Here is a 24,314-nt window from a genome sequence, read left to right on the forward strand (position 1 = left end):
CCCCGAATGGATCACCGCAGGTTTTAAAACATTAACCGGGGTCAGTACTATTTACACAAGAGGTATAATCAACAATACAGTCACCAACACAACTCAAACAATCATACACGATCAAGCACTCCACTCCATCTCCGTCTCCGACTGTCCACTGGACCAGCCCTGCCAGTGGGGGACCGCAGCCGTTCCCACCTAAACCCCGCTCATCATACCGAGCGATAACCCTGTCCCATTAATGTGCACATCCCCTTCCGTGGCGGGTTCCACGAAGGGCGAAACTAGGGCGTGAAGCCACTCCCGCAAGTGACTCCACTCAGCCGAGAACGCATCTCGAGAACCACAGACAAACAATCACAATCACAATCACAACATCGTCTGAATCAACCAATTATACTAATTACAGCACAACACCACACCACATGTAAGTAATACTGAGTAGGGAAAACCCTACCTGGAAGCACAATTGTCAGACGATCTCACAGCTGAAGTCAAAAAGCTTCCTCTACGAATCCTCCTCCTAATTATACAAGCACATAATTACTACTATGCACATAACACAACAAAATCCCCAATTCCCAATATTTGGGTTTAACTAACTTTGACGAAATATAATAAAAACGGTATAAAGGTCTTACCCTCGACGCAAGGATTACAACGGTGTAAAGACAAGTGAAATCCGACCTTCCAAGCTCCGGGATTTGTTAACAATACGATTAAGGTGATGAACGTAGTTTGCTTTCTCTTCTCACAGTGATTTAGGTTTTAGAAAAGTGATTAGAATGAATGACGAAAAGATTATATACCTTAATCGCATAATTAACAAAACCCGAGAAAACAACCCCCGTAAACCGGCTACTCGATCGAGTAGCCCAGGTACTCGATCGAGTACCCCCCCTACTCGATCGAGTATCGTAGTTACTCGATCGAGTACCCAACAGGTCAGAAACTATTTTATTTAGCAAAACTCCCTTAGTCGACAGAGTAAGGCCTACTCGATAGAGTACCCCAAGACTCATAAATACGGAGTATTACAGTCTTCCCTCCTTAAAAAGAACTTCGTCCCCGAAGTTCAAACCAACACAAAACAAAGACTCACACTACAACACTCCCGACTCAACAATCGAAACAAACTCAACATAAATACTTGTTACTAACTCAAACTCAACCCGACTCAACGACAACAACTATACCGACTCAACATAAAAAGGGTATAAAAACTCTTAAAAACTCTTTGCGATCATCTCCTACCCCCCTAAAAGAAACAAGGTTACGTCCTCGTAACCAAACATACCTGATCAAAAAGGAAAGGGTAGTGCTCTCTCATGATCTCCTCTGCCTCCCATGTAGCTTCCTCTGTCTCGTGGTTAGACCAAAGGATCTTAAGCAACACTGTCTCACCACTTCTAGTCTTCCTAACCTTCCGGTCAAGGATCTGCTTAGGTACCTCAAGATATGATAAAGACTCATCTAGTTCTATGCTCTCTGCCTCTAACACATGTGACGGGTCACTCACATACTTCCGCAGCTGCGATACATGAAACACATTATGCACTCTCTCTAAAGCAAGCAGTTAAAGCCGACGGTAAGCAACCTCCCCAACTCGCTCTAAGATCTCATAAGGACCGATGAACTTCTGACTCGGCTTGCCTTTCTTCCCAAATCTCATAACCCCACGCATAGGAGACACTTTCGGAAGAACCTTATCCCCAACCTGAAACTCTATATCCCGGCGATGTAGATCTCCATAACTCTTTTGTCGATCCCGAGCCGCTCTCATGCGTTCCCCGATCATCTTAACTGTTCAACCATCTCATGTACCATCTCTGGTCCTAGAATCCTTTGCCTCAAGATGTCGTCCCAACAAATCGGACTCCTGCATCTCCTCCCATATAATGCCTCAAACGGTGTCATGCCAATACTAGTGTGATAGCTGTTGTTGTAAGAAAACTCTATCAAATCCAACCTCTGTTCCCAGCTACCACCAAAGTCCATCACACAAGCTCGTAACATATCCTCAAGAGTTTTGATTGTTCTCTCAGTCTGACCGTCTGTCGCAGGATGAAAAGTCGTACTCATCTTCAAAGTTGTACCCAAAGATTCCCGCAACTCTTTCCGTAACCGTGATATAAACCTCGCATCTCTGTCAGACACTATGTCCTTAGGGACTCCATGTAACTTAAGCGCATTCTTTCGATAAGCCATAGCCAATTGTGCTTTAGTCCATGTATCTTTCATTGAAACAAAGTGAGCTGACTTGGTCAGTCGATCCACTATCACCCATATCATGTTATTACCCTGTTGACTCTTTGGTAAACCCACGATAAAATCCATAGAAATGGATTCCCACTTCCACTCAGGTACCTCCAAAGACTGAATCTTACCTTGTGGTCGTCGCTGTTCCCCTTTAACTCTTTGGCATGTCAAACAACGGGCCACAAACTCAGCTGTTTCCTTCTTCATCCCAGGCCACCAAAACGTGTTCTTCAAGTCCTTGTATAGCTTGTCGCCGCCTGGATGTACTGAATATGGTGTGCAATGTGCCTCTGTCATGATTATCTTTTTCAGCTCCTCATCATTAGGGACACATCACCTACCATCAAACCTCAAACTACCATCTGTGTGAATAGAAAATCGGGACACTGTCCCTTTCTCTACTCCAGCTCTCCACTCAACCATCTTAGGATCTAACGCTTGTTTACCTCGAATATCATCAAAAAAATCAGGCTGCACTGTCAAATCTCCCACAGCATCTCCTCTCTGAATCATATGTATCCCAAACTTCCCCACCTCATCTCTCAACCTCATCAAAGATAGAGCTGTACACAGGGAGTGTACACTCTTCCTACTCAAAGCATCTGCAACGACATTGGCCTTCCCTTCATGGTAGATAATATCCATGTCATAATCGCCAATCAGCTCCATCCACCTCCTCTGTCTCATGTTCAACTCCTTTTGAGTGAAGATGTACTTGAGACTCTTGTGATCAGAAAATACCTTAAAGGTCGCCCCATAAAGGTAATGTCTCCAAATATTGAGAGCAAACACCACCGCACCCAACTCTAGATCATGTGTAGGATAGTTCTCCTCATACGGCTTCAATTGCCTAGAAGCATAGGCAATCACCTTACCGTTCTGCATCAACACACATCCTAACCCATTCTTTGAGGCATCTGTATAAACCTCAAAGTTCTCGATCCCTTCAGGCAATGCTAAGATAGGAGCTGTGGTCAAACGCTCCTTTAATGTTTGGAATGCCTTTTCACAACTCTCATCCCAACGAAACCTGTTCTCTTTCCTCATCAAAGCTGTCATAGGTCTAGCTATCTTGGAGAAATCTTTCACGAACCGTATGTAGTATCCAGCTAAACCCAAGAAACTCCTAATCTCAGCGACATTCTTTGGTGCTTCCCACTTTGTCACTGCCTCAATCTTTGCCGGATCCACAGCTACTCCCTCCTTAGAGATCACATGCCCCAGAAAAGCAACTTTCTAACCAGAACTCACACTTGGACAGTTTAGCATACAACTCATGGTCCCTCAACGTCTGCAACACGATCCTCAGATGCTCCTCATGCTCTTCCTTAGTCTTAGAGTAGACTAAGATGTCATCGATGAACACCACCACGAACTTGTCCAAAACCGTCAAGATTCTGTTCATCAAATCCATAAACACGGCCGGTGCGTTAGATAACCCAAACGGCATCACCACATACTCATAGTGACCATACCTCGACGTGAAAGCCGTCTTTGGTATGTCCACCTCTCTAATCTTCACCTGATGGTACCCCGACCTCAAATCGATCTTGGAAAAGACTGATGCACCACTCAACTGATCAAACAGGTCATCTATCCTTGGCAAAGGATACTTGTTCTTCATCGTCACTCGGTTCAGCTCTCTGTAATCTATGAATAACCTCAAACTCCCATCCTTCTTCTTCACGAAAAGAACTGGTGCTCCCCACGGCGATACACTAGGTCTAATGTATCCCTTCTCTATCAGATCATCTAACTGCTTCCTTAGCTCCTCCATCTCTTTAGGACCCATCCGGTACAGTGCCTTAGAGATTGGCCCCGTCCCTGGTTTCAACTCAACGGTGAAATCTATCTCCCTCTTCGGTGGCAACCCCGGAATCTCGTCAGGAAAAACATCGGCAAACTCTCCCACCACTGGTATTTCGTCAACTGTCGGACTCTCTATCCGGTCATCTCTCACATGGCACAAGATCAAAGGACATCCCTTCCTCAGATAAGACTTCAACGTGATAGCTGCAATCAACTTAACTTTGGGTTTGACTAAAAACCCACGGTAAGACACACTAACACCCTTAGGCCCTCTCAAAGACACTTTATTTTGATGACAGTCTATCTTAGCTTTATACTTTCCCAGCCAATCCATCCCGACTATCATCTCAAAACTGTTAAAAGGAAACTCTAGCAAGTCTACTGGTAGGTCGACTTGCCCAACTATCATAGACACATCCCTAAACAACCTCCCACAAGATACAGACTCCCCCGAAGGTATAAAAACTTTCTCACTTACAGACTCATAAACTCTCAAACCCAACCTTTTAACATGACTCGATGATACAAACGACTGGGAAGCCCCCGAATCAAACAAAACAAAGGTATGAATACCGTTAACAAGAAAGGTACCAGTGATAACATGTGCATCCTCCTCAGCTGCTTTCTTGTCCATCATGAACAGCTTTCCACTGGTCTTCTGTCCACCTCCCTGGACAGTACTGGCTGATGTGGCCGGCTTAGCACCCGACCCCTGATTGTTGTTGTTGTTGTTCGTAGCTGGTTTCTGATAAGAATTACCGCCGTTGCGGTTACCTCCACTCGATAGCTCGGCTCCCCGGTTAGACCATGACCCACTTGGTCCGTTGCTCGCATAACTCTGTGCCGGTCCCTGAGAATAACTTCCACGACCCGTCCCCTGAAAAGCTCCAGGCACACTCGTGCACTCATGTCTCTTGTGGCCGACACCGTCACAGCCAAAGCAAGTCATACCAATCAGTTATCGCTACCCCCACGACCACGCCCGAAGGAAGCCCCAAAGACTAAACCCCGACCCAAAGAAAACCCCTTAGCTTGATTGTGGTTGCCTTTCTTATGACTAGATTGGCCACCACCCTCACTCTCAACCTTTCTTTTCTCAACACGGACCTCTCCGAGCCATCTCCACTAACCTCTCAGCCCTCCCGGCTCTCTCATAAGCGTCCTTAACATCAGTAAGGACTCCTACGGGTAGCTTATCCATGATCCTAGGGGTCAACCCCTCTCAAACCTCGCCGATTCTCATCACTCAATCCCATGTCCTCAAAGATACCTAGACTTCTCATTAAATCGCTTATAGTACTCACCACGGACATGTCGATGTCATCTTGAACCCATCGAACTCCTCCCTCGCCTTGCTTCTCACATGCTCGGCACAAACTCTTTTCTCATAGCCCTACGGAACTCATCCCAAGGTATAGCAGGTAAGCCTTGGTTAGCATACATCTCTCTCGCACTCACTTTCACCTTATCCCACCACTCACCACCGCCTCTCTCGGATAGAACGCAGCTTGTTCTACTCTCATCTCATCGGACAATGAACCAGGTCCAGTATATTCTCCATCTCACGATGCCAGTTGTCAAGAAGGTTTGGTTCCCCGGTCCCTTTGTACTCCTTTGGGTTGAACCTAGCTATGTAAAGGCTGATCTTAGAGTGATCAACCTCCTTATCCTTATTCACTTTCTTTAAGGCCTCAGTAAGAGCATCCTGGTGCTCCAGCATCTTAACAATATCATCCGTATTCATGGACTCAGCTCTCGCATAGTAAGCGTTTATCTTAGGCGGTATCTTGAAGCTATATATAAGAAAGGGTAGACATAAACACATGTACTAAACCTCAAAACACGAAAACAGGCTACCCAGGTGCTACTCGATCGAGTGTCCCAACCTACTTGATAGAGTAAGAGGTTACTCGATCGAGTGCCTCCCATACTCGATCGAGTACCTCGACTCCAGAACATAAACAGACCTTCTGACTTCTAACATACTCGACCGAGTAGATCGAGTGACCCCCTACTCGATCGAGTACCCCTAGTTACTCGATCGAGTACCCTAAAACTCGATTCTGGTCGTAAAAACGTCAAAAACCCACCCGATCAAGTCAGTTCCACTCGATCGAGTCATGCTAACTCGAATATGCTACCCGCATGCTATAACATATTCTAACATGTAAAACAACTTATAAACACGATATCATTTCTTAATTATGCATACTATGCTACTCAACTGCTCATGCGATTAACAAACAATTATATCATGTTATTAATGCCACATAGTAATCACTCAACATGCTTCTCATTCCAACACAGTTCTATATATATATATATATCTCTTCAATTTCATTCATATTCTCAAATTCTACTTCAAACATCCAACATTTACAACACACTTCATCACATCCACACACCAGCGAACAAACAACACATATGACTTAACAGATATTCTCCCCATGTGACCGGTTCAAAATTGTAGGGCGAGTTCGCGACTTTAGGACGTCTCCCAAGCCTTTGCATTAGCTCCTACAACCTTTACCCCGGGTTCATTTTAATTGACTCCCTATATTCATTGGGTTCATTGGTTACAGGTTTCAGGATCGTCTCTCTGATACCATTTTGTAACACCCCCATACTCCAAGTGCCTTACCAGGACCACTCAGGTATAAGGACGTTACCATCTCGGTTACCCGAGGCAATGATAATCAAATAAACAATAATGAAACGATATTTAAATAGTAATACTTTAGCGAAAGGTTACAATCCAAAAACCAAACCAAACACTAATACATGTTCTCAAAACTACTGTCTCATCGAACTAATGAAATGTATATGAAAACTACTAAGCTACAAAGCGGAAGACTTCTATCATCCGATCGTGGCAATCCCAGCTATCCCAAAGACTCTTGTCATACCGCTCAATATCTCGCTCACCATCCCCGAATGGATCACCGCAGTTTTAAAACATTAACCGGTCGTACTATTTACACAAGAGGTATAATCAACAATACAGTCACCAACACAACTCAAACAATCATACACGATCAAGCACTCCACTCCATCTCCGTCTCCGACTGTCCACTGGACCAGCCCTGCCAGTGGGGGACCGCAGCCGTTCCCACCTAAACCCCGCTCATCATACCGAGCGATAACCCTGTCCCATTAATGTGCACATCCCCTTCCGTGGCGGGTTCCACGAAGGGCGAAACTAGGGCGTGAAGCCACTCCCGCAAGTGACTCCACTCACCCGAGAACGCATCTCGAGAACCAGAGACAAACAATCACAATCACAATCACAACATCGTCTCAATCAACCAATTATACTAATTACAAGACAACACCACACCACATGTAAGTAATACCGAGTAGGGAAAACCCTACGGAAGCACAATTGTCGACGATCTCAAACCTGAAGTCAAAAAGCTTTCTCTACGAATCCTCCTCCTATTTATACAAGCACATAATTACTACTATGCACATAACACAACAAAATCCCCAATTCCCAATATTTGGGTTTAACTAACTTTGACGAAATATAATAAAAACGGTATAAAGGTCTTACCCTCGACGCAAGGATTACAACGGTGTAAAGACAAGTGAAATCCGACCTTCCAAGCTCCGGGATTTGTTAACAATACGATTAAGGTGATGAACGTGGTTTGCTTTCTCTTCTCACAGTGATTTAGGTTTTAGAAAAGTGATTAGAATGAATGACGAAAAGATTATATACCTTAATCGCATAATTAACAAAACCCGAGAAAACAACCCCAGAACCGCTACTCGATCGAGTAGCCCGGTGTACTCGATCGAGTACCCCCTACTCGATCGAGTATCGTAGTTACTCGATTGAGTACCCAACAGGTCAGAAACTATTTTATTTAGCAAAACTCCCTTACTCGACAGAGTAAGGCCTACTCGATAGAGTACCCCAAGACTCATAAATACGGAGTATTACAGATTCTGACTAACTGGAGCGGATGGATGAAGAAAAGAAGGTCGAGCTGGGACTTGTCTGAAACTAGCGCTGTCCGGGAGGCAACCCGGAGTTTTTATTTTTAGTTGCTTTTCAAACATTTCAGTTGTGTGTGTAATAATTGGTTTTTAAACCACATACTGGAACAGTTAAGCTTGTTTTGTTAGTTTCGCGGGCTGTTTATTTCGTCTTTGCAGGAATCTCTTGTGGATGGCTTGATCGAGTACTTTATATACTCGATCGAATCCTTTTGCTGCTGATTTCACTCGATAGAATACATCTTCTTCTCGATCGAGTTCCTGCCAAAGAAGATCTTTCGATCGAGAGCCCTACTTCCTCGATCGAACTGCTTAGGTGCCCAGTTCACTCGATCGACTATTATTCCATTTCGATCGAGTGCTTTTGACTTGGATTTACTTCCTATGACGCTGTTCTGCAGCTGTTTGCGACCTCCCATGTTGCTGGTTGGTTTGGGGAGGTCCCTACTTCGCGTTATCTTGTAATTTTTCTACAGCTTCACTCTCTCTTTTTTTAGTTTGCATTTCCTTTCCTTATTTTTGAGTACAATGAGGACATTGTACGGTTTGGTTTGGGGAGGTGATGCATCCATATCTGTGTATGCATGTTGTTTTTATTGAATTTCTGTTATCATGTTTAATTTCTGTATGCATGGTTGTTTGTTTTTAATAAAAATTCAAAAAATCCCATAAAAATAGAAAAATTTCTAAATAATAAAAAAAATTCACGTTTATTTTAGCATATAGGTTGAGTCGGAATGGTGGATTTCAATGATGAAATTGCACTATAATTTGTCCTTTTGCTTAAGCCTTGCATAAATTAATATCTTTAGCTTTTTCTTATTGCATATCTGCGAGTTAATGTTAAAATTTAGCTGAACGAATAGACTTGACCTGAAATTTTGGCAAACTACTTCAAATTTCTAAGTTTTAGAGCCGTTTAAACTGATGTCATTTATGACCAGTTTCATGTAGGATTGTGGTAGTATACTCCTTGCATAACATGTAACATTAATTTGCACGTATATGAAAATCAATTGTTTTTTGCCTACATACATTCGGGTTAGTGGTTGGTGTCACATGCAGGGAGGTGCTTACATTCCCCTTTTCTTTCATTTTTACCCATTTAGCTCCACATTAACCAAAATTGCCTGTTGACCCTTAACTACATCCAAATTTAGCTTGCCTTGTCAAGCTAGTTTAGATTGTTTTGCGGTATATAATTTATTGTGCCAAGTTTGGCTTGTATCTCATAATTTGGAGTTGGTAATTTTTGAAAAAAGGAGAAGGATGAAAAAAAAAGAAGTTGAAAAAAAAAAGAATTCAAAAAAAAAAAAATAGAAAAAGAAAAAGAAAGGAAACCGTGAAAAAGGAAAGGAGAAAAAAAAATGTTTGGTTGTTGACGGTTTCACTCCGATGCTTTATTTATATCTATTGAGGAGTATGTTCGGTTCGGTTTGGTGAGTTTGAATGCCAAATAAGGGCATTGTGCTTAATTTTGATGGATTAGAAATGGATATGTCCCATTTGGTTCTGTTTAGGTACTAGCTTGGCCGCCTATACCTCTACATTCCCAAAAATGTTTTGCCCTTTCTTACCCATTGCCTCACTTTACCATATTTTTGTAAGCCCTCGGCTGTGACAGAACCTTATTTGGTTCGAATGTGTGTCTACGGTAGCTAGAATTGTCTATCATATTAGTTGCATGCATGTTTATGTGGGTCGTAGTCTAGGTGAGCGACTTCTTATTCTTTTTCTCTTACATTTAATTGCTTACCCTTTACTTCATGAGAGAAAGTGACCCGTGAGAGTCCATCATTAAAGGCCTTGCAAGGTCGACGGTTCAGCTTTATTATAAACATCTTACAACTCGTTTGCATTTGACATTTTTGCTATGAGTATTAGTTGCTGCATTAAATTGGTTTAAGTGGACAATTTGTAGCTAGCTCTGAGCTTTCTTTTTCCGTTCCATTAGTTTTGCAGATAGTTTTCTTGGGGACAAGCAAATGTTTGATTTGAGGAAGTTTGATACGTACATTTTGTATAGAATTTTTGTACCATAATTGTACGCATCTTTATGCATTTTGTGTAGTGTTTACCTACAAATGTCCCCCGAATTGGCTACTTTGGTGTGTCTTGTATTATTTGCAGGTATGAACCGGAAAGGAGCATAATCAAGCCTAAAACATGTCCCTATGAATGCATTTAGGATATGAGTAGAGTCGGAGCTTGGAAACTACTAATTGTGATGCGCAAAGAAGTAAGATAGTTAGGCGAGCAAAGGAAGAACTTCAAATTACTAGTGCCTATTTTGAAGAGCCATATCTCGAGTTCTACAACTAATTTTCAGGTTATTCAAATTGGAGATAAAATATTGTCCTCTTTTCTTTCCAATGCCACCGGAAACGCTCTGTTTGCCCAAGAAATGAAGAAATGGCAGCCGTTTGAATTTCACTGCGCGAAGTAGGAATTGTGCGCTGGAAAGTACTCGATCGAGTACTATAGTGTTCGATCGACTCCTTTTTCTACTCGATCGAAAGTGCCTTTTTGATAAGTGTTCGATCAAGTACCTAAAGTACTCGATCGAGAGGTTTTTCTAGGATTTACTCGATCGAGGAATTCTAAAGTCCTCGATCGAGTACTTTTCTATATGACGCAAGATTTTAATATCCCGTCATTGTATTTTTTAGAAAATAAATATCTCCCCTATATAAGGAGAGACATAATTAGGTTTAAGACCCTCTCTACCTTCTCTCTTCTCTTCTTCCTCTCTTCTTCGACTTCTCTGCCCTTGCTCTCCCTTAGGTTTAAAAACTTGGAACTTATTTCTCCTTTACTTTGCCTTGTAATCGGTACTCTCTATTCTTAATTAATTAATTGTTCTTGTCTTATTGCTTTTATTCTCTCAATCTCTATTATTTCTATTCTCCTCTTAGATCATTATTTATGCTTAATTTCTATTGTTTATGTATTGTTGTTGTTTACCCAATAATTATGCATAGCTAATCTCCTTTGCTAAGACATATGGGCGCCATAATCTTAAGGAATTTGTAAATTGAGTAATTAGGTTTAATGCAAATTTTATCTATGTTGTTAATCGCTACATTTAACTGTTCTTGTCTACTTGAGTCGACGCAATTAGTTAATAAACCGTGGTACACCTTGACCTAGATAGGAAGATTGGAAGGGGTAAGACCTGTAGCGAACTTTAGGACACTTTAGTGAGGGCGGAAGCTAAGCTATTAGTGTCTTAGGGCGAATTAAGACCGGAAGGAGATATTCATTGCTCCGTAGATTAAACTTGCATTACCTGAGACTTTAGACTACATTACTTGAGAATCATGGTGAACCGACTGTCTTAGCTGCTTTCTCTTTACTTATTTACTCTCTACTCATTTGCTCTCTTTCTTTCTTTTGACCTTATTAGTTTAGTTCAAATACTCAAACCCCATCTTATGACCGTAGACAGACTGAATTAACAAGTAAATAGTGACCGTCTCCCTGTGGAGATCGACCCTACTTACCGCTGACTTCTGTTAGTGTATCTAGGTTTTATTTTTTGTACCTGACGATGGTATCAATCTTCAATGTCGGTTTGTGGAAGGAACGTTGGGATTTGGCATTAGCTTTGGTACCAACGTTGATTGTAACGTCTCACATAGGTAGGACATTGGTAGTCAATGTCCAGCCCACGACCAACGTTGAATGTCAACGTCCAACACCAGCTCAGACGTCGACATTCAAGGTCTATCACCAGCCCAACGTTAAGTGTCAACGTCTAGTACCAACCCAGACACTTGCACTGAACGTCCTCCGCCCCTTCAACGTTGAAAGCCGACGTTGCTTACCATCTCCAACGCAAGCTCAACGTTGCTATCCAGCAACAAATCGACCACGGTTCGGACTTTGAATTTCTATCAGTGGTTCGGACTTTTAATTTAATTTTGACGTGATTTTTGTAATTAAATACATATTCATGAATTGAGTTCAAACTTAAATTAAATTTGTGGGATTGATTTCGATCTTGAAAGTTAAACTAAGCAGTGCGTATTTCTTCAGACGGCTGTTTCTCGTCTGAAATAAGACGGGCAACATGTCATCATTTTACAATAAAATGTTGTTATTTTACGATAACATGTTACCATTATTTTTCACATCATTTTCAGGGTAAAAGTGACACCTCTAGTCATAACATTTTACGATAAAATGTTGTTATTTTACGATAACATTTTCACATTTTTCACATCGTTTTGGTCTTTGTTTTGGTCTTTTTTCTAAAAATGTCGACGACCTTTTACAACTCTCTAAGAAAAGTATAGGTATCCTGGACGGACCAGAAAACGAAAACAAGTACTCTAGAAACCCAAGTCCATTGATAGGCTGATCAGCATGGTGTCATTTGTCCCTAAACGGTGTAAAGCCTAAACTCTAAAATAGGAAAATATATATTTGGCTTAACATATACCAGATCAGAAAGTCTCGTTTATGACCCCTCACAACTCCTCTCCCACTTACTCTCTCACTTGGAGCTTATAAGAGGTTACATGTTTGTGACGAAAAGTACCCGTCACAAATGAAAATTTGTGATACTATGATGTAATGTACTCCTTACGTCCCCGTCATTTGTTGTCCTATTACATTTTGGGGGTGTCTCTGGCCAATTGTTGTCCTTTCTATTTTAAGAATGAACTTGATGAGAAATTTGATCATTTACACATATATTGGTTCCCTCCTCTTTCCTTGGTCTTTTTGCCAAAACCAAAAAATAACAATTGACCGGGACGGGAGAGTACTACATTTTCACGTACACAATCGGTAAAAGTAAAGCAAAACTCACACAGTGTCATGTTTTATAATGAAACATTTTATTCTCTATATAACCATATCATATCCTTGATTAATCACACACCAATTCAAGCATATAGCTGAGGATTGGCAGCGAGGTATTCGGAAGCAGTGTCGAACATCTTCTTGTTATTCTCTTTTCCAGCTGCGACGTGCTCATCAGTAAACACAAAATCTCCCTTGGTGTGGTAGTGTCTCACCATCGTGTAGTGAGTCCCGTTCCCTGAAGGCTCAAAGGTGGTCTCGTGAACTACATATTCTATGTTTTGAGGAAGGACATCACCTTCAATAGTGGTGTACTTGCAGTAGAACTTGCCTGCATCAATTTCATCCAATCTGTTTTTCGCGTATTTGAAGGGTCTCCCTGCATAATATCCCATTATTGGTTAGAAATACTTGAGAGATATCAACGTGGAGAAATACTCTCTTATTAGACCCATGGCTAAAACCTGAGACCGCCGCCCACCATTCAGACTGATATATAGTATCTCGATCAAACCTCCGTTCTGTTTTTGTTTGTACTACGCAGTCTGGACGTACTCATAAATTATACTCTGTCTACTCTTAACACTCGACCTCCTATGGCTCATAGCATCTCTATCAAATACTCATGAATTGGCGTGCCTTTTATAAACTATTCTAGCACATTAGCTAGGTAGGACATGTATTATATGCTATTATTATTAGGTTAAAAGGAGAAAAAAATTATTAAACCGACCTTCAGGGAAGTTGAGTTGTCTGACATGCCCAATCGTGCCAGGTTCACCATGAACAACGTCTACACTTTTCACAATATTAGGCAACGCTTTTGGCATGAAATTATGGCTATCAATGCAGAAAGCATTAAACAACCTAGCCGCGGCCACAGGGCTAGTGCAATCGACCATTGTGTGTGTTGAAACTCCCATGATCGATTTTTGTTAAGAGGTTAAATGGAGAAATATAAGATGTTTGAATTGAGGGTTACTACTTGCTAGTGAATGTGAAGGAGGTTGATACAAATGTTTGCTATTTGGTCTCATTTTTATAGTGGAATTCCCAATAGTAAATTACCTTGTATCATTATCATCACGTCAAATATTGTGGACCTCTTAATATTTTTTTGAGAAGTGCACCTCTTAATATTGAATTACTTTGAAATGGAAAATGTATGTGAAGAGCTTATCTTAAGCACAAATTTAATATCCATCTTAAATTTAAACGTTTTAAATAGTTTATGTGAGACAAAAGTTAACTGTCTGGGGAATAACAAAAGCTCGTCTCTATTTATCCAAGTGCAGTTCATGTATTATACATGAGATGGTGTTGTTTGACCAGTTTTAATTTTTAAGACGAATCTATATATATATATATATAAAACTGGGTTGAAACGCTGTGGATGCGCCATGTGTCAACCCAGCTTTAAATAAAGCATTAATTACACTGAACATTAAATATAAACATAATAAATGTTGTATAAATCTCAGCAAAATATTAATTACAGTTTAATAAATTTTATTATAAAATTACATTAAATAATTACGGTGATTTGATTCTAAATTTATTAAAAAATTATTTTTCATAAGAATCCTAAAATGTAAATAATTACGTTTATTGCAGAAAATGCTTCAAATTGAGTATAATTTTCATTATATTTATTGAAATATTTTGATTTGTGGAGATGATTAAAGTGAGTGTCCCATAATATTTTATATTTACGTAAAAAGACATTTTGATAAAGTTATAAAATTTAGACCATTAAATCCTAAGAAAAATATATTTGGAAGAGTCATTGTATGTCTTAAAAAAATAACTTAAATAAAACTACTAAGAGGTAAGTTTTTATGTGGGAATGAAAAAAATTATATTGCGAGAAATTGAATACATATGAGATTTTGATAGGTTTAAATAGTGTGAGAACGAGTATGTGTACGAGTATGTATGTACACAGTGATCACGAATGCATTGGAATAATCAAAACAAAAGTAATGATCATTAAATAATATAGTATCATAAAAGACTTAAAAAAGTAGAAAAAAACGTTACATTTTTCTTTAATATCTTCAATTAAAATACGTACACGTCAAGTATAAATATTGATTATGACTAGATAAATATTACTTTTAATTAAATATTTTAGATGTTATATTTTAAATACTTTGAAGTTAAAATTCAAAAAATATTATTTGAGAAAGTTTAACCTATTTTATTTATATATAGTTGTTTAAAAATACAAAAGGTGCAATTTTTATAGATATGTTTGACACATAACAGATGCAAAATACAATCAAAATATTTGAATAAGTTGAGTTTGAAATTTATATGTTTGATACAAAAATATCACACGTTATACATAAAAAAAATTAAAAATTACATAAAATTTTATTCACATCATTTTGAACAAATATTGATTGATTTGGAACCTAACTTATCGTGAAATGATATAATTTGAGAACTTAATGTTAATTGTTGCATTATTCGAATAAATTTTATTTTAATTAATATGATATTTGATTAGTTACAAAATAATTTATAAAACGTTGATCAGCATAATAAATGATCACTTATTAGTTTTAATTAAAATTGTATGTATTTTATTTTAAAATATTGAAAATAAACCTAAAAAAATTAAATTTGAGAAAGATTAATTTATTTTTATTTATAAGTAAAAATATTAAAGGTCATATATAATTTATGTTATTTTTCTTCAATTATAATAATTATATTTTAAAACAGGCCGCGCGAAGCGCGGGATACTACCTAGTATTGCTTTATTGATAGGGAGAGACTTTTCTTTAAGGTGGTACTTTTTCACACACGAATTTTACTTTTTTCACATAGATTTTTTTTTTTAAATTTACCCTTGTTATTTTTTCACACCCTCTCTCAATTTATTTTATCCAACCTTTCCCTTCACCAACGGTTGTTCCTCTGGCCGACCACCCCATCCCTGCTGCGACTATATATGGTCTTTGAATATAGACTTCAAATTAAATGGCCCTAAAATGTTGATTTTGTCCGTGAATGATAATGAGAGAGTTTTTATCGTATTTCATGTTGAATTTATTTGTCTTTCCAACAATGAGGCTTTGCACAAAGCTTTGATGAGGTAGGAAAATCTGCTTGTGTATATTGATGCACCATCCACCAACCATAACTATAAACCCTAATTTCATCCTATAATAAATAAACATTGATAAGTTTAAATAAAACTCAACAAATGATGTTAATAACTGATAAATGACTTAATTACTTCACTAATTGAAAATTTATGGTATTGCACTAATTGAAAATTTATTAGCTAAACAAAGGGATTTCAATGTAAGTAGATAAATTTATACAATTTCATTATACTATATAGTTTATTAGATGTACAAAGACGTTAATTGTTTAACGTAGACAAACTTAATATAAGTGCTGTTTGGCCAAGTTTATGTGAAAGAGCTTTTACTTCTTAAAATGAGTTTTTTTCATAAACTACTTTTTGAAAAAGTTATGTTTGTTTGACCTAACTTTTAAAAACTAGTTTATTGGAGTTTTTTCATAAACTACTTTTTGAAAAAGTTGTGTTTGTTTGACCTAACTTTTGAAAAAATAGTTTATTGATAAATTGATATGTTTGGCGTACTACCAATTTTCCAGCTTTTAGTTTCTTTTTGTTTCATTTTAACTAACATTATTAATAATATCATCTTTTGAATAAGAAAACTTATGTTAAAAGAATCACGATTTTGGTAGAGTTGCATACTTGATGGAAATTGTTGATGCATACTTGATGATATTCTTAAAATTGAATTACTTTGAAAAATTTATGTGAAGAGCTTATTTTAATCACAAATTTAATACCCGTCTTAAATTTAAAACGTTTTAAATAGTTTATGTGAGACAAAAGTTTATTGTCTGGGGAATAACAAAAGCTCGTCTCTTAGATGGTGTTGTTTGACCTGTTTTAATTTTAAGATGGTGTTGTTTGACCGGTTTTAATTTTAAGACGAATATTGCTTTCTTAACATGGAGAGACTTTTCTTAAGGTCGTACTTTTTCACATACGAATTTTACTCTTTCACATACTTTTTTTTTTGGTTGTCCCTCCTGCGCTTAGCTACCCTCTGGCCGACCACCCCATCCTTGCTGCGACTATATATGGTCTTGGAATATAGACTTCAAATTAAATGGCCCTAAAATGTTGATTTTGTCTCTGAATGATATGAGAGAGTTTTTATCGTGTTTCATGTTGAATTTATTTGTCTTTCCAACAACGAGGCTTTGCACGAAGCTTTGATGAGGTAGGAAAATCTGCTTGTGTATATTGATGCACCATCCACCAACCATAACTATAAACCCTAATTTCATCCTCTAATAAATAAACATTGATAAGTTTAAATAAAACTCAACAAATGATGTTAATAACTGATAAACAACTTAATTACTTCACCAATTGAAAATTTATGGTATTGCACTAATTGAAAATTTATTACCTAAACAAAGGGATTTCAATGTAAGTAGATAAATTTATACAATTTCATTATACTATATAGTTTATTAGATGTACAAAGATGTTAATTGTTTAACATAGGCAAACTTAATATAAGTAGGTTATCTTTTGGAAACTGTTGAGCCTGATATTTTACACTACCGCCAGGCTAGAATTCAGCCCCAGCATTACCGTTCAGGCGAGTTCAACGTAGCGGTCCAGGCAAGGAGACAGGCTAGAAGACTATATCAGGCGGACATGGCATCATACTGAAAATACTGATCAGGGTACAACTCAGGTCAGGCATTATTATAAGTCAAAGACGATCAAGAAGATACAACAAGCATTGTCGGTACAACAGACACGGTCGGGCTTGCGTACAAAGCGATTTAGCTGACAGGCATTGATACTGAGGCCAGGAGAGGTATCCAGGGATGAAGTGGACGACCAACATATAATATGGAGAAGATATTTACAAATATTGGGTGCTAAGCAATTAAGCACATGTTGAAATAAACTAAGTCAAGGGTAGTTCCTATAATCAAGGGAGACTAAGTCCACATCTTTATAAGCATGAGGTGAAGATCAAAACCCTAGAAGAATGAGCATAAGGTAGCAGCAACTAATAAGAAAAAGTCAACTATATTTAAGGAGTCTTATCTACAAACTAGCAACAACCACCACATTTTAAGGAAGGGGTTGTTTCTCTCCAACGGTCACTATAAATAAGAAGGGATGTAGCTCATTCAAGGGACATCTTATCCCACTCTCATCTACTCTACCTTAAGCAAATACTACAATTATTTAGCAATTACAACATTGTTCTTATATTACGAAAAATACATAGTGAAATCCTCTCCTGACTTGGTGCCCGTGGTTTTTTTCCCATTCTAGGGTTTTTCCACGTATAAATCATTGTGTCATGTCTCTTTTTATTATTCTTTACTTTTAATTTATCTCTTTTTACTTTATAATCAACCCTGCAAAGGTACAACCACAATACCATCATAATAGGATGATACTAGTTAACCTCACCATAATCTACCCTGGCCGGAATACCTTAGAATGCCTGGCCGGATTCCAGGCTGCGTAAAATCCGGTCAAAACAATTGGCGCCCACCGTGGGGCAACTAGTTTATCATTCCTATACATTATTCGCAATATCTTTTCTTCTCCACAACAAGTTTTGAGAGCTTTAAGAAAGATCGATACAAAAATTTCCATCTCTACACTACAAACTTTGAATCCAAGAGAAATATTGTCAAGACAAGCTAGAAGCCCTTCCAATAATAACAAGTATAACATTGCTTAGGAGAATGCGGAGTTCAAGTGAAAATTTCTTTCTAAAGAAATTCAAAGATAAGTCTTTCTCATATCCAATACAAGTTTCGCAAACTCTAAACAATATATCTTAAAATTTTGGTACTTTGATCTTACTTCTACATTTAAATTTTAGATTTTGTTAATTCTAATAATTTTATGTTCTTAGGAAATTCAAAGCCTTGAACATCAAAATACAAGTCTGGCTGGACAACTTAGCCCTGACCGAAACAGGCTTAAAAGTCAGCCCTGAACAGTATCGGTGCAGGACAGTCCAGTCTTATAAGAATTTCACGCCGGGGAGAAATTTCTACCAGGAATTATTATGCAAGGCTATTAATCTATCATGATATGCCTGTCATTCATTCCCTCTCTTGGTCGATGCCTGGTCGTCATCTCGCTAGCCTGGCTAGAATGCCCCTACCAATATTTCCAAACTGCACAAAGCCTGGTCAGGATAAGATTTTCATCCTGGCCTAGTAAGGGTGTTCAAGTATTCCTGCACAGATAAGTCCTTATCCTTTCAATAAAATTTAAATATATATGTCATCGCAGTACAAATTCAAAAACAACTATGGATCAAATATTTTTTTTTTTTTAAAAAAAAATAATAATAATCATCTTACATATAATATTCTTAGTTAGTCCTGATACACTAGTGTTAGTCAAGCCTGACCTGACTGTTTTTGAAATCAGCCTGACCTGACTGTTTTTGGAAGGAAAAATTAGCCTGACTTGATTGTTTTCGGACAGAAAATCACCCTGGCCTGACTGTTTTGGAAAGATAATTTGGCCTGGCCTGACTAGTCAGTCTCGATATGCTTAGATCTATCATCACACTACCTTAATGAATTCTCACATTATTACTCATTAACTTTTCCTTATTATGTTTCAAACTTGTGTAGCATAAAACTAAAAACTTTGAACCAATAGAATTGTTACCTTTAATGGTTGATAATGCCTGGACAATTAAAGACACAATCTATCCTGACCAGCTAGTCAACATAGTTGTAATTGAATAATTTATGTTAATCATTAAGAAACTATTTGTGACTATTTTGGAAGATATGATATAAATTTAGTCCTATCAAATACAAAACATTGTGTGCCATGTGATAAGTTTATAAGTTACAAGGAAACCAAAAGAGGCATAGAAGCCTGTCCTGAACAGATTAAAACAAACTGGAGCTCAAATCACCAAAGTCAGTCAGGGGCATCAAAAAGCTCTACTTTGGCGGGGAAAAGTTACAGCCCTGGACAAATTCTTATTGAGGCCCTCGGAAACATACAAAGCTTTCTATAACCTCCCTGAAAGGAAAACACAATTATTCGTGTGGACTCCTGTTCATGAGATGACATTACAAACTATCTTTCTACTCCTCTGTTACTGGCCTGGCCAGGCAAAAGGAAACCACTATCAGTTTACACATTCATGTGACTGAGACAACCGTCAGTAGAGTCCTGGTCAGGAAACATAATGATCAGCAACACCCAGCCTATTCAGTAAGTAAAAGTCTACTAGATGCGAACATGAGGTATGACTTTCTTGACAAATATGTTTTGTTTATAATTATTTCATGTAATAAACTTCGTCCCTACTATGAATGTCGCCCTATTATAGTCAGAACTAACCTCCCCATTAAACCTGTCGTGAGGAAGCCTGTACTGTCAGGCAATAAGATGACCAAGTAGTCTGTCCAGCTAAGCACATATGATATCACCTTTAACCCATGATAATAATCAAATCCCATGCCCTAGCAAACTTTGTGGCTGATTTCAGTCCTAACCTAGAATCAAACTTTAAACCAATTAGACACCTAGACCTCCGGTCAGGGATGAACCATGTTTACATATGGGGCAACCAACATGCAGGGGACATAATTAGGTTTAGTACTAAAATCGCCACAAGGGGACATAATAGCACATGTTGTAAGCTGTTTATTCAAAATTGTCAACAATGAAGCTCGATACAAAACTCTCATAGCAAGGCTCAGGGCTGAACCATACTTGAGATGTCTTGAACCACACAAAACTAACCAAGATCTCCAGGACAGACATGATGGATGTTGTGTCAACCACAAAGAGGAAGAAGCCTGGCCATCAAAGTGCTCTGGGCTGACTATTATTGGCTAACACTGAGGGCCAATTGCCTGGACTACAACACAAAATGTGAAGCTTGACACAAACATGCTCCAATAATCTAACACGATTACTTGTCTCCTTTTTTCTCTATCAGCAGGACGTCAGGCTATCCAAAAACAAAATGCTAGGCAGAATCTAGCAACAAAGTAATAATCAGTTGCCTAAAGAAGAAGCTAGAAAGAAAGAAAGGAAGATGGGCTGAAGAACTTCCCTTGGTCCTTTGGGCTGACCGAACCACGCCTAAAACATCCACAGGCCAAACCCCTTACTCCTCGGTCTATGGATGTGAAGCAGTAATCCCAGCTCAGGTCGACATTCCATCAGCCAGATGCAGCCTGAATACAATAACGAGCAATATACCTCTAATGGAGGACAACCTGGACTTGACGGAAGAGCTAAGAGATGCAGCCAGCATTAGAATGGCAAAGATATCAAAGAAAGAGTTGCAAAAAGCTACAACAAGACTGTCAAAGCTAGAGTATTCAGGGTAGGAGACCTTGTTCTCAGAAAAGTTTTTCAAAACACAAAAGAGAAGAATGCTGGCAAATTGGCCCCAACCTGGGAAGGTCCCTACCTGGTTGACTCAATAGTCGGCTAGGGAGCTTATAGACTACAAACCCTGGACGGCGAAATGATCCCAAGAGCTTGGAATATTGCACACTTAAAACTATTTCACATATAAAATATATCTCCCAGTCCAGGTATAATCTTCATCTTACCATTTTCTGCCTGACCTGATATGAAACTAAATGCATGATATTTGCCATTATATGAATAAATGCCTTATATGATTTCTTCCATTATGTGCCCAAGTACTTGTCAATATTCTCGTATTTCCCTTTACCGAGTAGAATCTTCAATATTTGTTTTACATACTGTACTTTACTTAAAACAAATTTTAAAGATTGGGGGCCACCCCACTGATATCCAACTGATATCCAACTTTCAGTTGCAAAAATAGGCCTTAAAATATTGAGCTCAATTTAATATACAAACCTGGAAAACCTTTTCCTGGCTTGTATAACATAGATGGGTCATAAGCCCTCCAGACAGGCAGGGGACATAAGCCCTCCAGACAGGCAATAACCCCACCCATAACACAAAGAACTGGCCAGATCCAGCAAAAAAAAAAAAAAAAAAAAAAAACTGGCCCGATCCAGTCGAATAACTGGCCAGATCCAGTACACATCCAAAATGGCCAGATCCAAATGAAAAGGCATAATCAAAGCCCTCCAGTCAGGCTGAGGATCATAAGCCCTCCAGACAGGCAAATATCCTTTCAAAAGTACAACTATCGAAAAACAAACAAAACAGGATCAAATACTATCACCAGTCAGAAATTGTTTCTCGCCTGACCGAGCACCATAATTCTTCTTTTCTCATGAAGGACATCAACCTCCATCAGCTTACGATCCCAGGATTGTTCCAGAACTAATGCCTTCACTTAAAAGGTGTCCTGAAAAGTTATAACATTATTTATCTTCATCAGCATTGGGGCATCCTACATAACATATTGTTCAAAGGTTGTCTTATACTCATCATCATGTCCTTAAGGAGGAAACTTCACCTTAACTTCATCGTCAGGCTTCTAAGGAAAGTCGGGGTATATATCATCAAAGCTATATCTTTCCTGACTTGGCAAAAGTTTCATGAGTGATTCCAATACACTTACAAAAAACAATATGTCAGCGATTGCTTGATTATTGCCACCAGGTTTACTCTTTCCTATATTTCATATTTCAGTCTCCTATTTTTTATATTTTCCACCTATCAGGAGCTATCATTCACGTGCAGGACACAAAGCGCATGACTAAATCTAATTTTGTTTACGACTATCTAAATGCTAGTACAAAAAATATTGCAGGGATATTAATTCATACACACTTGGTAAATACACTTGATCAAGTTACTAACATTGTCGATCTACACTTTACTCTAATTTTATCTATCTTATAAGTGGGCAAAAAACAAGCCCTACCAACTGTATGCAGGTTAGTAAGAATCCTTAGACACGTAAGAAAGCGGTTATTTTTTCATATATGGCCTGACCCAGCGCAGTGAAGAAACATTAAGTCAGGAACATGTACAACTGCATGATCAAGCTTTGTCTATGATTGGAATGAAGTTATCTCCTCATTATTGGCTTGAACCACAAATAAATAAGGAGATAAGGGGCAATTGTTGAGCCTGATATTTTACACTACCGTCAGGCTAGAATTCAGCCCCAGCATTACCGTTCAGGCGAGTTCAACGTAGCGGTCCAGGCAAGGAGACAGGCTAGAAGACTATATCAGGCGGACAGGGCATCATACTGAAAATACTGAGCGGTACAACTCAGGTCAGGCATTATTATAAGTCAGCACAGTACAGCAGTACAACAGGCATTGTCAGGTACAACAGACACAGTCAGGCTTGCGTACAAAGCAGTTTAGCCTGACATGCATTGATATAGGCCAGGAGAGGTATCCAGGGATGAAGTGGACGACCAACATATAATATGGAGAAGATATTTACAAATATTGGGTGCTAAGCAATTAAGCACATGTTGAAATAAACTAAGTCAAGGGTAGTTCCTATAATCAAGGGAGACTAAGTCCACATCTTTATAAGCATGAGGTGAAGATCAAAACCCTAGAAGAATGAGCATAAGGTATCAGCAACTAATAAGGAAAAGTCAACTATATTTAAGGAGTCTTACCTACAAACTAGCAACAACCACCACATTTTAAGGAAGGGGTTGTTTCTCTCCAACGGTCACTATAAATAAGAAGGGATGTAGCTCATTCAAGGGACATCTTATCCCACTCTCATCTACTCTACCTTAAGCAAATACTACAATTATTTAGCAATTACAACATTGTTCTTATATTACGAAAAATACATAGTGAAATTCTCTCCTGGCTTGGTGCCCGTGGTTTTTTTCCCATTCAAGGGTTTTTCCACGTATAAATCATTGTGTCATGTCTCTTTTTATTATTCTTTACTTTTAATTTATCTCTTTTTACTTTATAATCAACCCTGCAAAGGTACAACCACAATACCATCATAATAGGATGATACTAGTTAACCTCACCATAATCTACCCTGGCCAAAATACCTTAGAATGCCTGGCCGGATTCCAGGCTGCGTAAAATCCGGTCAAAACAGAAACTATGTGAAGAAAAATAAATCAAGATCCTTTCTAAAGATACAATATTCCATAATTTGTATATTCAATAAATTAGATAATCATCAACTGATTTAAAGACTAAATTTCATAAAATAATTGTAGTAAGGCTCTGTTTGGCATGACACTTCAGGTAGCTTATTTGACCAATATTTCAGCTACTTGATTTTTTTGCAAGTGTTTGACAAGTAGCTTATTTGGTCAAATAAGGTACCTAAAATGAGTTTTCTTCAATTTTTTACCCCTTCAATCTGTAATATTAAATAATTATCAAACCCTTTTATGTCATTTTAACAAAAATCAGCTACTTTTTCAGCTAGTTTGCCAAACATTTTTTTATATAATCAG

General features: G+C 38.3%; 1 protein-coding gene across 1 annotated transcript; it reads right to left on the reverse strand.

Annotated features, from left to right (window-relative positions):
• Positions 1–12,715: 12,715 nt before the first annotated feature.
• Positions 12,716–13,891, reverse strand: LOC141612934 (major allergen Mal d 1-like). Its single transcript, XM_074431685.1, has 2 exons — positions 13,604–13,891; positions 12,716–13,249 (listed from the first exon to the last, which is right to left on the reverse strand). The coding sequence occupies exons 1-2, from the start codon at positions 13,791–13,793 to the stop codon at positions 12,954–12,956; spliced, it is 486 nt and encodes a 161-aa protein (XP_074287786.1). The 5' UTR covers positions 13,794–13,891; the 3' UTR covers positions 12,716–12,953.
• Positions 13,892–24,314: the final 10,423 nt, after the last annotated feature.

Source organism: Silene latifolia, chromosome 1 (genome assembly GCF_048544455.1).
Source record: "Silene latifolia isolate original U9 population chromosome 1, ASM4854445v1, whole genome shotgun sequence".
NCBI classification, from domain to species: domain Eukaryota; kingdom Viridiplantae; phylum Streptophyta; class Magnoliopsida; order Caryophyllales; family Caryophyllaceae; genus Silene; species Silene latifolia.